Here is a 16957-nt window from a genome sequence, read left to right as displayed (position 1 = left end):
GAAGCATAAAACAGAGTAAAACCCACTTGAATGTGCATAAATTCAGTCAGATTCAGACTCCAAATAGACCCGAGGATAATAAACCCGATCAAAATGCGATCCCCTGTAGCAGATATAAACTGAGGAGAACCACCAACACATGCTGCAGCACAAAGCTTCACTAGTTAAAGGCGCTGTATGTAAGATTGTGGCCAAAACGGTTACTGCACTCAAATTCAAAATACTGCTGCGAGTCGTGTCCGCACCCCCTCCCCTGCAGATTCGAGGTTGCTGGACAGCAGCACGCTGGAGACTGATTTGTTTACCCAAGGGCGGCTGCCGTGGCAGGGCCGCGCCGCCGCGTCCTTGATCTTCGGTTTTCCGGCAGACCGTTCAAACAAGTGCTGCTAACGCTGCTGCCGGGATACAGCTGAGGAGGAGCCGGCTGCTAATGCTATGTACCGGGACACTGCTAATGCTGCTTGCCGTGCTGCTAACGTTTGTTTCTCAAAAACATCAGTCGGGTCGATGACCCACCTGCACATGGGCTACAATGTATGATCGAAAATGAATAACAGTTGAAAGTATTCGAAATGTCCATCCCCGTCTAGCTATGATGCTAGTTAGCCAACTTTGGCTAAAGCTTACCTGTCGAGGAGAAGAGTAGCCACTTCGACATCCGATTTCAAATTCTTCTCCGCTTTCAACCGTCTCCACCGTTCACAAGCATCTCCTATATAGACCAACAGTTACCAACAGTTTAAACCCCCCAAAATACTGACTTTACTATAATGTAAAAGAAGGAAAAATCCATGCAGAGTTTGCATGTTCTCCTCGTGTCAGCTTGGGTTTCCTCCAGGTGCTCCAGCTTCCTCCCACAGTCCAAAGACATGCAGGTTAATTGGTGACTCTAACTTGTCCGTAGGTGTGAATGTGAGTGTGAATGGTTGTCTGTCTCTATGTGTCAGCCCTGTGATAGTCTGGTGACCTGTCCAGGGTGAACCCTGCCTCTCACCTGTGACCCCTAACAGGATAAATGGTAACGGAAAGTGAATGAATGAATAATCAAGCACATGTTTGCGGCATCTTAAGGGCCACCACTAGAGCTGCAACAATCAATAGTTATTAAATTAGTTGGTGATTCATTCAGTAGTTGTTTCAATTGATTAATCATTGCAGCTCCAGCCACCACTGCACAGGTCCTCACAGCTTTTACCTCCGCCCCGCCTCCTCGACCAGCCATTCAGCACCCAGTAAAGGCAGCTAGTGTAATTAGCTTGAACCAATCACGCTGAAGGCATGAGGGCAGGATTAGTCATTAACCCAGGGCTTAGCTGTCGGCTGTCAGCCACACAGGAATGCTGCTAAATCTCTGTTTCAGCCATGTGCTCCCTGCCACCAAGAAATAATAATTCTGGAAGCAAAATTGTTCTTAAAATACAGCAGCACTGTCTGCTGTTCTGTTAATAGCCAGAGCCACGAGTGGACGGATCAGACGCCAGCTGGAAATGTCTGTGTCACATGTGTAGCCCGGGTGCTGCTCTTTTCATGTCCTGAACATGACATTGCTGTAGTTGTTGCACCTGAACGCAGCCTGTACTGGCACCAATTAACCAAGTGTTACTGGTCTCAAATGTCAGAATCTAATGTGTAATGTTTGGTGGTGTCGGCACAGAGCGGACCCTCTGTTTGTTTTGGCCTTGCAGTGGGAGAAAGCCCGATGGCAGTGAGTTTGAACACAGTGTCTTTGTTCGGCGTAGACCACTCAAAATGAGTAATAAGAGAGAGATTTGGCAGTGCCGCTTCCATTAAAGAAATTGAATTTTCCTTCGGTGCGTCGTCGATATTTTTCCCCCCCAAACCTGTTCGCGACTAAACAGAACAAATTGATGCTGTCAGGGCGCTGGCAGGTCGTTTGACTTCTGCAGCCAGAATTCATTTATCAGGCCCCTTCCCGTTCTGTCCTCTCTCTCAGGAGTGCACGCAGAATCCATCACATCCTGTTCTTCCTATTTATTGGATGGTTGTATGGGTAACAGATTGCAGAGCTGCTCTGTCATCTCGTCCCACAAGCCTGGCTGTCTGTCTCACACTTTGATCACAGAGCACAGACGCTGGCTCGCGACCGTTGTGCAGCTTTTAGAGAAGTGGTGCATCTGAGTCCAGCGTTGGCGCATTGTGAAGAGAAAGAGGAGGTCAGGAGGAGGAGGAGGGGTGGGAGACCTGGACAGACTGCTGGGGGTCTGGGAGTCACTCCTGCTGCGTGGATCTGTGGCCTCTGACCCCCCCGAGGAGAGGAACGTAGGAGTCTGTCTCTGCATAGCATGCACATGTGCACATGCTGTCTCTTTGTCTCTGTTTCACCCACACACTGCTTTTCCTCAGTGTTTCTCAGAGGAAAGGCCCAGTGTCTCACCAGCATTAGAAATGGTAAAATTTGAAGGTGAATTTAGTTTAGGATTAACTTAAATCTACATTAAAATTTGCATCAAACTTTGGTGGAGTTTGATGTGCTAATTTGCGCCACTGACCAGTAGCAAGCCACCTTCATACTGCTGACTTTTGAAGGGATGGAGAGCTGGAGAGTTCAAAATGGAGGTAGCTATGGATATATAAAGGAAACTGGATGTAGCATTGACCCTGCTCATACATATGAAAGTTGCTCAGTTGCTCATGAAGCCAAAAATGTTCCCAGGTGTCAGATTACCTGGATCCTCTGCATCATTGATGAGTGGCTAACTTGTTCTGGTTAGTTTAGCTACTTCCAGTTTAGCCCTCTGCTAACTTAAATGGGGATCAAATGATTTCATCATGTGTCTCTTCTAGACTTTTGAAATGTCATCGAACTGAATGGACCAAATCTATATAGTGAAAAGAGTCATTTCATGGGGGTTTGATGCTCAAAAAAATGTATCCACTGATTCACAGCCGTCTCTTTGTCAATTTAAATGTACAGGATAAAGTTTTTTGGGCCCCATGGCTTCACGTGAGGGACCCAGAGGTTGACGTCTGGCCACTCTGTCACATTGGCTTCAAAGTGCGGCTCACTTCCTGCGGGCCTGGTTGCACTATTCACTTTTAGTTAACCTACTAATGTAATGGTTTTAGACGGTTGTGAGGCAGAAGGCAATTGTACAGATACTTCTTTTGAATAAACATAGTGAACTTATTATCCTGTTAGCAACTGAGCTAAGCTAACAAGTTCGCCAATTGACTATTAGCAAGCTTGTTAGCATGGAGAGAACAAAATGGTGCACAGCAGGGGGCTTCAACGTCTTTTAGACCAAGGTTCAAAGAGACAGAGCAGGGACCCACTACTACATACATTGTGTGAAATGAAGTTGCACTTGGGATAACTCTCTGAATATTTAAACTGCCTGTAGCTGCAGTCAGTAGCAGTTGTCCCATGGCTAGTTCCAATAGCTTCACCTGTTGCACCTACGCTGGTGGTTTCTGAGTAGCCTGGAAATCCAGACCCAAATCTAGATAGATTTAGGGTCTGGCCATGAGTAATGAAAATGGCCCAACTCGAGGGGCGGCACCAAGCATGCATTTGTAAATATCACTGCGCGCAATTGGATAACACTACGACCAATCAGAACAATACACGGGGTGACGTATACGCTTAGCTACCAGCGGAGCTAACTGGTAGATTAGACTCTTGCCGTATCCGGTCGGCAAAACAGCAAAAACGTCCTTCTTGCAAAGGAAAGACTCGAGCGCCGTCTTCTGTTCCTCTTTTAGAGAAAAAGCCAAGTCTAACTCGTTCATTGTAGCGGCCAAAGCCGTTTCAAACAACTGGTGTTCATCCGTAGCCATCTTGCAATGTTTACTGACTGATTCCGGACTTCGTCGTCGCAGCGCTGTCGTCATCTGTTTAGCTCGCCTCTGGCCCGCCTATATCAGATACACCGATGTGATTGGTGCAGCTTGGCTACAAGGGAATGGGTAATGAGCATCATTACTGATTGCCAGAGTGACTCAGAGTGAATCTTTTAATAAAATGTAAATGTTAATTTACTAGATTACATCACCGACAGGTGCTGCACAGTGATTTTTCACATGTTTGCAGGGAAGGATTTATGGGTAACAGTTAGCCTTTCATCAGTGTTGTGACTGGAAATTAAATTAAATGTTGAATGTAGTTTATGAATAGGCCAAATTATCTTTGTTAATAATGTGATGGATTCATGGATTGTGTATTTTCAGACATATTTTAATTTTTGAAGAAAACAACCCTGAAAAACTTTGATTAAATTATCAAATATATAGATATATAGATTTGGCTGCCCCCCTGCAGTAACTCTGAGGCCCTCCAAGGGGTCACGGACCTGCTGTTGAAGACCCAGGGTGTGCAGGGTAGGGCTGCAAAAGTATGAGATTTGCATGGTACGATAAGCAGCTCAGAAAATATCACGGTATCCAGTTTTTTCATCATTATTATATGTTTTTATTATCAGTTACAATAACCCTTATAAGACTGAAGACAGAAGTTTTCCTTTGGATGAACAAAAGCTTCATTATGATTAAAACTTAAAATCATTTTTTAACAGAAGTATATGTGGTAAGTCTGACAGGCAGTCGAGGGTGAAAGGAGATGTGCGTGCAGGTGAGATCAACCATCAGTTTTCAAACCACAGTAGACGGTTTCACAGGACACCGCTGCAGCCCTGGTTCAATGATGGACATGCCAGAGGGAAGTAAACAGAACCGTAGAGAGAAATTAGAGAGAAGCCCAAGAAAGAGAAGCTCCAGTGATTTACTGTTGGCAGCCCAGCCAGCTCGTGTGTATAATCACCACATCACTAAGCTTAAAGGACCAAATAATTTCTCAGAGGCGTGGACTAATTTCTCTGTGCCACTCTGTGGTGTGAGCAGGCCGTTAGGAGCTGTGTGTGCCCAGGCTGAACTGATCTGATGACTATTCCGAGGAAGGAGAGAACCGCACACGAGGGGACGCGGTGACACTGAGACAAAGCACGCCCAGGTGCTGCAGGGACGCAGGTGGCGGCACCTCAAGCTGCTTGTTACACAAATCATATCATGCACGCTGACATTAAGCAGCATATGCAGAAACATGGCCTCTGATTTTGTGTCTTGCAAGTGTGCATCTTCTAACACACAGACACACAGACACTTAAATGCTTAAGGAATGTCTCCATATGCTTTAAAGAGAGGAGCTGGACTAAAAAGGAGATGTCTGGCTGGTTCTGGCTCGTCGGGTGTTTGCTTTCACGCTCCGAGTCGAGTTTAGCCCCAAATAGAAGCCAAACCCTGTGATCCATTGGGTGCCTATAAAATAACCATGGACGTGTTGTCCCAGATACGAATTGTTTGATTCCCTCGCTCTAGTTAAGCTCACTTACTGGCACTCGTACTGCAGAATCTGCGGCCCAGTACGACAGACTGGTTTTTGGCCAATGACAGCGTCTCCCCATATGCACATGAGACTGCAGGCTTCCCCCGTCCTCGAAAAATCCGCCCTCTCCCTCGCTCATTAACATTTCAAGAGGAGAATCTGATTGGAGAGGCAGTGCACCCCTTCTATTCCTCACACACACGACATGAAGACAGCAGAGATGTTTGAACAAGCCTCTGAGTTTGGAAAAGGTTTGTGAAATTATGTAAATCAGATCATTTTGACAGAAAAGCTCCACGTCAGCTGTCAGTGGCAGCTTGTTTTCTACACGATTAAACCATTTTGTTCTCTAATCTAGTAAAGTGCCCTTTACTGCAGCCTTGGAGCTTCTTTGTCTGCAGTATCCAAGCAGCAGCAGCAGCAGCAGCAGCAGCAGCAGCAGCAGCAGTGTCTATTAGACCAGTTATTCTCCGCCGAGCTACCAGGGCTTTATCAGAAGCGGGGTGTATTTCCACGGACACAAACTGACATTTTAGCCGAGCACTATCAGCTCAAGACCAAAAGGTTAATTGCCAGCGTCTCTGTCAGGTTGCGAGCCTCGCCGAATCCTCTGATCCGTGAAATGAAAGTAGCTGTCGTCATCCTGACGAGAGGAAAGATGCTGACTCACTTTCATCTCAAGGTTTCTCTAAAAAAAAAATGTTGTGCTTTCACTCACACACCCGGGCCGTGTTTTGCTGACGAGCGTGTGTGTGAGTTGCATTCGTGAGTGAAGTCAATATTCCAATTCCATTAACATTTTTTTTCTGCCCACACTCACTATGCAGTCTTTTTTTTACCCGAGCTGAATATCAGGTCTTTTTTAAACACTGTGCCTTTCTGAACTACTGTACAGAGCTGATGGTGGTTGCTAAGAGAAGTAAGGAGCAGTGTGTGTGTGTGATTGTAAGCATCTGCTCCTGTGTTCATGTTGATATATTTCTGTGTCAGCCTGCCTGTGAAGAGAGATGGGGGGCGTCTTTGCTTGTGAAATGCCACGAATGTGATGATGGGGGAGCGGGCGAATGGGGTCTGACACCCAGCGAGGTGGAAATGTAGGTTAATCCGGTCATATGGACACGACCATCATGATCAGCATCATACAGGGTGGGGGGAGCAGCGGGGCGTTGGCTGAGCCCTGAAGGCGGCAGAGAGAGGAAGAATGGCCGAAGAGGTTTGGTGCATGATTATGAGAGGATGCAGTGGAGGGAAAGGGCAGGGAGTGTTTGCTGCTTGTGTGTGTGCGGAGAAAAGAGGAGTGAGAGATGAAGGAGGTGGGAGGAGGTCAGCGGAGGAAGATGAGAGGACCGAGGACAAAAGAACAGAGGGAGCAGAGTGGATTGATGCGTTAGCTCGGAGGTGGCGTGCCCCGCCACCCTCCCCTCTAACCCCGCGGTCCATCTTCAAACACTCCTCTGCGTGACCACCTGATTGGCTGAGCGTCGCCATGGCCACGGATACGGCTCCGTCAGTCACTGTGCCACCTCTCCCCCACCAGCCCACCACACTTCCTTTAACCTGCTAATTCAATTACACAATCACATTATGTAACGCGGTTAGGGGAAACGCACACACGCTCTGAGGTGTGACATTGATGCAGGCGCCATCTGTGACGGGAGACAGGAAGACCTTTTTGAACCAAACACAGAATCATGATTTTAGCGTCACTGCTGTGATAGTGTCACTGTGGGAGTCACACATGTCCTGTTTTTCTTTATTCATTCATGTCTGCAGCCTTTAACATGAAGCGCGGTCACCTTTAGATTAAATCTGTGTGCGTTCAGCTCCGACTAATGTTTCAACATGTGTTTGACAAGCTATTTATTCAGCACAACTCACACTAGCTTAAAAGGGAATTAAAAAGTTGAGTTGAGTTTGAATGTTTCTTGATGAGTTAACAAGAAAATCAAGCTCGTTACAGTCAGGTGAAGTTCAGAGGGTGCACAGTTATGTTTTTCTTCTTAATAAGGAAAATAGGTGCAAGAATTTTCCTTTCTCGACATTTTGTGAGTTTATTTTACTTATTTATTTGACTACAAAAGCTAAGAGAGCGTATAGAATGTGCCTGAACACATCGCCCAGCTGAAACTATGGTGGGGGACTGATACCGTCACACCATATACCTCGTGAAATGTCAGGAAGGTATAAAGATATGAAATAGATACCGTCAAGGCGCACTAAGCAGGGTTTAAACTTCTCTCCCCCGCCCTCGTTTTTATTTCTCACACCACTTTCTCTGTTTCTCTTTATGTACACAACCAAGTGCAACAGCACGAGTGCCTGTTTGAAAGTGTGCGCTGTTATTGTCATCTCAGCTCAACAGTTTGCACAGTTGATTACATAAGAGACTACAAAGACAAGCACAAGACATGTTTTTGGAGAGAGGTGTGTTGCAGCCAGGATCAGGCTTTCACTGTGAATCGTGCCCATTTATTTGTGGTCAGATGACATGTCGTATGACTTCATTTCAAGCATACTGAAGCCGTTAGAGGCTCGGCAGTTTCAGATTGTACCAGCAGATCAGTGAAGTATCTCAGGGCGAAGCCATTTAGTGATTTATATACAGTGCAAGCATTAAGATTTTCTGTATAGTGACACACTAGGAGCCAGCGTGAGGTCTGGAGAACTGATGTAATGTGTTCTACTTTCTTTGTCTCTGTCAGGATGCTGGCAGCAGCTGCAGCAGCAGCAGCAGCAGCGTTGTGAATAAGCAGCAGATTCTGAATCAACGCAGAAAGATGACTGAATGTGTCCAAGATAACAAAACAGAATGAAGCCTTACAGCTGCCTCTGTGCTGCGTGTTCGGGCGTGTGCACACTGCTGCACAGATACTACTAATGTCTCAGAGTGCAGCGTGGAGATGCTGCAGAGTGGGCTGCCATGTGTGCACCCAGAGAAAGCCCTCCCCCTCACGCTACTCTCCTCATGGCCAGATGCATTTGATGGAGACTCCCACCCACTCACCAGCGCCCCTGCTCCCTGTGCTCCCTCCCAACACGAGAGAGACACCTAGTGGACTCGGGTTGCAACTACAGCGCCACAGTCCTGCTGCCCTCACGCCGACCTGCGCTTCTTTACACACAGAATAATTTATGGTGCGAGGCACTGGTATTTTCTAGTGATTGTACAAGCGCAGTGGGACAGGAGACTGGATCGACTGGAGGAGGGGGAGGGAAGCGTTGTATTCCCAACATGGTTATAAATACAGCGGCTACAGTGAGCTGTGTGTTCACGCAGCAGAGCATAATCGTATACGGCTCCATTAGCAAGCCAATTCTAATCAGTTCTTTTGCCTTTGCGTCTGTTCTCCTCTGCCTTCACACACTCCATTAGACCCCCGAGTTGAATTAATCACACATTTCCATGCTGGGTGTGCCTACACACTCTCCAGGCTGCATAATGCATCCTAATGCAGTTTGTGGGGATTCTATACTGTACTGGCCTGTAGTCTGAAAGTCATTTATCATGGCCGTGCAGACAGCCTGCTGCTGCTGCTGCTGCTGCTGCGGAGACTGCTCTGCATTCAGCAGCACATCCCTCCCTCTCTCCTGCCCTCTATCTCTCACTCCATCCATCCCTCATACGCACCTCTCTCCTCTTCTCGCCCCCTCAGGTCCTTTCTTTTTTTAATTACCTGTCACAGACCCTGGGTCTCGATCCCCTGCCTTGCAGCTCTCTGCCACATCTCATTCACTTCAGACTAGCCAGGGATCTGCCTACGAGAGTGAAGTGAGGAGAGGTTCACTGTTGGGCAGGAGGATTCATCTCCACTGACCACAGATAGAAAGGTGGAAAAGGTAGAGATACCTGTATCTGCTGGTGTTAGTCAGTGTTAGGAGGAATTGTACAGAATGCCAGGGATCCGTTTTGAAAAAGACATCTGAAGTTTGTAAAAAAAAAAAACACTTTATTTTGAAGTACAGTGAATTTCCAGCACAGAGTTTTTAAATTTGAAGTGACGTTTCCTGCTGTAGAGTGAGTGAATAATGGACAAGTACATGACAGACACAGCAAACTAGCTCGACGACAAGGCCAAACGCTCCTCCTGCTAGCTCACCTAGCACCACTGAGCTAGCTAATGTTACAGCTCAGCCGAAGGACGCCATTAATAGGTTTCCCACACATTTTCAGGGACAAATTTTTTAAACTTTTCAATGACTTTTCAAGGACTCCCAACTTTTTCTGCCCCACCTGCCTGGTGTTATTCAAACGTATGAATGTATGAAGAAACATACGTGATGGTAAAACAAATGGTCCAAACCGAAGTGCCCAAAGTGCCAAAAAATACTCAACGTCTCTTTCCAGAAATCAGGATAATCAACAGAACTTGTCATGAGCAGTTTAATGAAGGAACAATTTTTTCGACTGAACTACACTCGCCAACCGTATCACCACAAAGAGGGAAGCGTGCATCTACAGACAGCTCAGGCACGCAGGAGAGGGATGAGAAGGATAAAACTTGTACAAAGGATGTCTTCTCTTTGTTACAAAACTGTTTTCCTGGTGAAGGTGTAGCCACTAGTGATGGCCAAATGAAGCCTCATGAAGCATTTTCTTTATTTTCTGAGCCCACTAGATGGCGCTCGTGGTTTAAAGAGAGAGGCTCAAAGAATGGCAACTCAGTGAAGCTTTCAACCTTTTGTTGAACAAAAAGCGCCATCTAGTGGGCTCAGAAAATAAAGAAAATGCTTCATGAGGCTTCATTTGGCCATCACTAGTAGTCACCGAAATGTTGCAGCAGCATTAAAGTCATTATTTTTGCAAGTTAGACAGTGTGCAGGAGGCCTTTCTACAAGTTTTATATGATTGGGGGTACAACACATGTCAAGTCAAACGGTCCGTGTACTTCGCGGCCATTCGTTTTTCGTTTCAAAATAACAAAATGAAACACGGAAAACCAACCATTATCCGTTTTTTGTTTTGAAATGACCAAACAAAAAAGGAAAAAAACGATTTGTCTCCCGTTTCCTGTTCCGAAAATTATCTCCGAGTTGTTTTCCGATATGAGCGGGCGTTCATGTGTATTTTCCCAGTCGGAAAGTCATTTTTCCGATTATTCCGACACCACATGAATGCAACTTACTGGTCACAGAGAAGAAACGACCAAAAAATAGAGAAAGGAAAGGAGTTTCCCACAGGGTTAATTAAATCGGATAATGGATAACGATTCGTTTTCCGTTTTTCTTTTCTTTATTATCAAATAAACTTCTAATCAATGATTAAAAATGACAAATATAGAACCAAAAATCATATGTAATGTCTGTAAAACATGTTTCAAAGACAATAATAAGCGCTGTGTTGTTAACAGATCGTAGTTATCTTAAAGATGAGTTGCTAAATGTTCAGGGACATGTTGAATCTGATAACAGACACCAGCAGCTTCTCTTCACAGTATGATTTACACTAACAAGCCACATCTCAGCTCTGACAGGTGGCTTATCTTTTTCTGCTACATCCCTTTCTCTCTTCCTTCCTCTTGCCATCTCCCTCCGCAGCTCTGTCTTAATCTTTGTTTTGCTTTTCAAACCAGGCAACGACTAACACACTGTTGCACAAGCGATCATCTCCTTAGCACTCGTTTGTTCAGGTGAAAGATGAGAGCAGGACGAGGCGAAGGCGCAGCAGTGATCAGCCGTGTTATCTTTCCTCGAACACGCCGAGTGTCTCTGCTGTGGTGTGGTGAGTGTAGCGGTCAGGTTAAATATAGAGCCCAGTCCCTCCGAACTGCCCATCTGTCTGTCAACACGTCTGTCAGTGCCCAGTTGACTCAAACACACAGAAACGCGCTCTGATAGAGGAAGCTCTGGCTTTTTCAGTGCCATTTCCTGTTGTGTCAGATGTGTTTGTGTGGCTGCGCTGCGTGTTTGTGAGGTAGAGAGATCTGGTTCCTTCTTTGCTTCTGTCACAGTCTGTCTCAAATTCCCTCGTACCTTCCACTGGACCGTTACCCAGCCAGAAGGACGGAGAGAGACGGGAGCCTGTGTCTGTATTGGAGGGAGGTGAAGCTGCAGGGGTCAGTGGCGTCCTGTCACACTTGATGGCCGCTGTGCATCACCATGCGTCGTGCATTCAGTGTGTTCAGAGGTTACAGGAGAGCCGGGGAGGATGATGACGAGGTGTTTGTGTGCAGCCCTGGATACAAGGTGACACAACAGATAGGGACCTGATAGAGACATGATGATATGTGGAATTTGTTTGTCTGAAAATATGTTTTCACCGTGTCAGGCGTCTTTGCACTGCGTCCACTCTTGTGTCTGGACTTCACGTCCCGTAACAATTAATTTCGAAGTGTCCATTTCTAGCTGGAGAACTTTCCATGAGATGCCGGCGGGCTCTGCCAGCTTTGTTCTGTTGAAACCGTTAAATTGAATTCCAGGTAGCATTAATAAGGTGCTAACAAAAGTTTTCCCGTCTGAAACTAGCAGATACGGACGTGCCGCAGCCTGCCAGTAAAACACTTGATGTTGAGTTCAATTAAACATTTACTGGAGGAAAGTGCCTTTGCTGTCCTCTGCTATTCCAGGCATGTGTTGGACTTCTCTCGCAGCATATGGTGCGCGTTGCATAAGGCGTCTCTGTCTGTGACAGAACAGTCCATTTTTGCAAAAGAGGGCAGCCATTGTCTCCTGACATCACGTCTATTTTGGGTTTGTTCAGTTTCAAGGGAGCAGTTAGTCATCTTTTTGTCTCTATACTAAGATTTTTAAAGGTATGGTGCTGGAGCCTGGGTGCTATATAGCTGTGTCAGTGTATTTTTTGATTGTTAATGTTCGACGTCATTCAGAAACTGTCTCTGTGACTTAGTGTGTCCAGCAGAGTGTCTGTTGTTGCTCAGTCTTGGTCACAATTCTTGTGAATTTAGATCTTTAAATCCAGGTTTAAAACATCCTTTTACAAAATGTTTCTGTATATTTTAGATGTTGTAACATTAAACTGAGACTTGATCTTCAAACCGAGATTGGCCGAGTTTAATTACCTGTCTAATTAAAGGTGTAAAGGTGTTTTCTTGTAAGCAAACAAAGCTACTTTTGCAGTCGGTGTAAACAAAATCAACTGTATCCTTGTGTTGAATGCATTTCCTTCCTTATTTAGTATTTCAAGTCCCACATCGTTTACATCCATATGTACCTGCGAGCAGTCTTCTTCTTCTCTACCATTGTTGGTGCACTGCTGCATGTTGGCCTCCTATAGTGGGAGAGTGTGACACCATTGGCAGGACTGTGTTATGTGTCAACAGAGTGCACATGTACATGCATATTGTCCTCGTGTGCTGACAAGACAAATAAACAGGGACCACCTCATGAAAGCTGCTCCATAGTGCCACCACAGATCCAAACCTGCACAGGGAACCTTTAAGCAGGGCTCATCTCAGACTGGGTCTGACTGTTGTGTCATATTTGGATCTGATTTCTGGCATTGCCTCCCTGGAGGTCTGTGTCTCAGGTATTTGTTTGTAGCCATGCCACTAGCATATATCATGTTGATATGGGTCAGGTTCTATTTAGCTTCTTCCCTTGTGTGTTTGTGTGTACATGTGTGTGTGTGTTAAAGCGGTGCTCCACAGGTTTGACACATTAAAGTCCATTTATGTGATACAGGGAGTACGACTGTGTGGAAACAGTTGTATAATGACTTGTGTAGCTCTGGAGGGAGCTTTGTCAAGTCTGAGGGAAAAAACAATGCGGCCAGAATGAAAAACCATGCTGAGGTGTATTATCTCTCAGAAGATATGATCAGACAGTGACAATGATATTTAAAAAGAAAAAATGCACATAATATTTAAAAAGAAATATTGTATGATATTTAAAAATAATATTGTACATGAAATGTAAAAAATAATTTTTGCACGATATTTAAAAAATAATATTGCACAAGATATTTTAAAAATAATGCACAAGATATTTAAAAAATAATATTGCACCTGATATTTTAAAAATAATATTGCACCTGATATTTTAAAAATAATATTGCACATGATATTTAAAAAATAATATTGCACAAGATATTTAAAAAATAATATTGCACAAGATATTTAAAAAATAATATTGCACCTGATATTTAAAAAATAATATTGCACATATTTTAAAAATGATATTGCACATGATATTTAAAAAATAATATTGCACATGATATTTCAAAAATAATATTGCACATGATATTTAAAAAATAATATTGCACGATATTTAAAAAATAATATTGCACATGATATTTTAAAAATAATATTGCACATGATATTTTAAAAATAATATTGTACCTGATATTTAAAAAATAATATTGCACATGATATTTAAAAAATAATATTGCACATGATATTTAAACAATAATATTGCACATGATATTTTAAAAATAATATTGCACATGATATTTTAAAAATAATATTGCACATGATATTTAAACAATAATATTGCACAGTATATTTTAAAAAACAATATTGCAAATATAAAAAAATAATAATATTGCACATGGTATTTTAAAAATAATATTGCACCTGATATTTTAAAAATAATATTGCACATGATATTTAAAAAATATTATTACACATGATATTTTAAAAATAATATTGCACATGATAATTTAAAAATAAAATTGCACGATATTTAGAAAATAATATTGCACGATATTTAAAAAATAATATTGCACAAGATATTTTAAAAATAATATTGCACAAGATATTTTAAAAATAATATTGCACAAGATATTTAAAAAACAATATTGCACATGATATTTAAAAAATATTATTGCACCTGATATTTAAAAAATAATATTGCACAAGATATTTTAAAAATAATATTGCACAAGATATTTAAAAAACAATATTGCACATGATATTTAAAAAATAATATTGCACATGATATTTTAAAAATAATATTGCACATGATATTTTAAAAAACAATATTGCAAATATAAAAAAAAAAAAAATTGCACATGGTATTTAAAAAATAATATTGCACAAGATATTTAAAAAATAATATTGCACATGATAATTTAAAAATAAAATTGCACGATATTTAAAAAATAATATTGCACAAGATATTTTAAAAATAATATTGCACAAGATATTTTAAAAATAATATTGCACAAGATATTTAAAAAACAATATTGCACATGATATTTTAAAAAACAATATTGCAAATATAAAAAAAAATAATATTGCACATGGTATTTAAAAAATAATATTGCACCTGATATTTAAAAAATAATATTGCACATGATATTTTAAAAAACAATATTGCAAATATGAAAAAAAATAATATTGCACATGATATTTAAAAAATAATATTGCAAATATGAAAAAAAATAATATTGCACCTGATATTTAAAAAATAATATTGCACATGATATTTTAAAAAACAATATTGCAAATATAAAAAAAAATAATATTGCACATGATATTGATACTGTTGTAGTTTTCAGTGTTTCATCTCATGTTTCAAGATTTTTGGAGCTTAATCCATAAAAGTCAGAATAACGTTAAGTTTTGTTTTAACCATTCATCTTTAAGTCTGTCTCTCGCCATCTCCTAACTTTATGTAGCTGCAACACTAAATAGCTAAACACCCTCTTAAAGTACAGTTCAAGACAAACTCCCAGCATAAATAATATGTTGTAAAATGACTATGACATGTACAGTATGCATGTCAACAGTGGGCCTGTGTTCCTCTGCACAGTAACAGGCGGTTTGCACACTCTGCTCTGTCCTAAATGTTTGTTAACTGACTGTCTGAAGGAAAGTGGAGACGTCAGGAAAATGTTTTGGTTAAACTTGTGTCAAAGTGGACGTTGAAGCTTGTTAATTACTTCTCTAGCGGCTGCAGTTTGGTTATTCTGGCCTGAGTGGAATCTAAATGGATGTGACCCCTGCCTCACACTCAGGCCACACTCAATCATCTGCATTTAGACTTGATCTACACCACATTATTCCCTAAAAACCCAATTAGAGCTGCAGCACACTGGCTCCATTCTGGTTGTAACCGATGAGTCTGAAGCCGAGTTCAGCCAAACCATCATCTCTCAGCGGTTTGCCTCCATGCTCGAGCACTTGCTGTGTGTTGGACTGAGACAGAGAACCAGCGGGTGAAGCTAACTGAAAACAGCAGGACCCCGCTGAATCCTTTCCTCTGCTGCCGCATGTGTGCAGGATATTAAATAATAATTTCTGTGAAAAATATTCCTGTTATTCCAAGAGCGGCAGGAAGTCCCATCTGTGTCCTGAGAACAGTTCAGATCCTCTGACTGAAGTGCGCCCCCCCCTACATTCCTCACCTGTGGCAAACAGAGGGGAGAGGTGTGGTGCTGGCACAGCCTCTGGTACCTCCCTCTCTTCTGCTCGGCCGTTTATCTGCTCTGTGTTCTACAGAATGTTTGGAGCTGGATCTCCTCCAGAGAGACACAAAGCTGGCACCGCTCTCAGAGACGCCGCTCTTCTCCCAAACCCCAAAATATTTTTCAGAGTGTTAAATGCTTTGAGCCGTAGCCATGGTAACGTAGCTTTCTGGCTTTTGTGGAGTGACCTTCGGATGCTGCCAAGTTTTCAAAGACCACTTCTGAAACTGTCTTTGAAGTGTGTGTGCGCTGACACCGCGGGGCCACGGTTGTGATTAAGTTTATTGTGTTGACTGTGGCGAGCTGTTGTTGAGTCAGAAAGGAAAACTGCAGCGAGTCCAGTCAAGTGTTTCAAAAAATTATAATGTGGAATAACATTTTGATCCGTGGTCTCAACCCAGTGTTTATTATTTAGTAACCCTTGCCTTTAGTCGTCTAACGCTGCTCATTGAGTTTGCTTCATGCACCTTATCAACACTTGACAGCAGCCTGTATTTTATCTCCCCTTTCATTTCCTCTCAGCTTTTCATTTTGCATATTCTGCTTCCTTCCTCACACTTATCATCTTCACTTCAACCAACCTTTGTTATGCAATCATAAGCATGATTCATGGCAGCATAGTTCAGCCACAGAAAAGTCACAGGTTCAATCTCTGCAACATGAGCCCTGTCAAAATCTCAAGTGTACGTATCAGCATGTCAGGTGGATGGACACATTTCACCAGAATTAATTTCTATCTATTAGAGAGGATCACAGATGGGCAACATCATCAGGCCAGGTGCTGTGTTGGCCGTTCATATATATCCAGGCACACATTTCTGGTAGATGACTTCATTTACTTCGCAATTGTTGTGACAAAGGGTGGTAACTTTTCAGTTTCTGTCTGTGAGTGTTATAAAGTCTTGTGCAGGGTTTGGGGATCTGATTCTGTCACTTTGATTCCCTGGATTGTATTTCAGTAACTACGTTTACATGCACAGAATATTCAGTTTTTGGCCTTATTGTGAAAAATGACGGAGAATTCCTACTAATCTGTTCACTCAGATAATGAAAATAAATATTCTACTAATACTATTTCATACCAACTGAGTGCACAGTTGCCCACGTACAGTTTCACGTGAGGTGTGTTTGGGATACAGGTCATAGGAAATTGCAGACCATTGCCAATAGTGGGATAGTTAGTGGGCTAAAACTGTACATTAGTAGTTGAGGTAGCACGTTGAAAGGCAGATAGTTAAAGTCATTGCCTTATAGAA

The 16957-nt window shown here is 42.6% G+C and overlaps 1 protein-coding gene across 10 annotated transcripts in view; it reads left to right on the top strand.

Annotated features, from left to right (window-relative positions):
* The window catches only part of arhgap12b (Rho GTPase activating protein 12b), a 76870-nt gene that overhangs the window by 41288 nt on the left and 18625 nt on the right, over positions 1-16957 (top strand). The window contains exon 1 of one of the 10 annotated variants that reach the window (XM_050056226.1): positions 11163-11521. The exons of the other annotated variants lie outside the window; for them this stretch is intronic. Coding sequence (XP_049912183.1) covers positions 11435-11521 — 87 coding nt within the window. The 5' untranslated portion in view covers positions 11163-11434. Of the gene's footprint in view, positions 1-11162; positions 11522-16957 lie in introns of those variants that run through there. 10 annotated transcript variants of the gene reach the window in all.

The sequence above is a fragment of the Epinephelus moara genome, chromosome 11 (genome assembly GCF_006386435.1).
Source record: "Epinephelus moara isolate mb chromosome 11, YSFRI_EMoa_1.0, whole genome shotgun sequence".
Classification (NCBI taxonomy): Eukaryota; Metazoa; Chordata; class Actinopteri; order Perciformes; family Serranidae; genus Epinephelus; species Epinephelus moara.
This window is presented reverse-complemented; position numbering and strand designations above follow the sequence as displayed.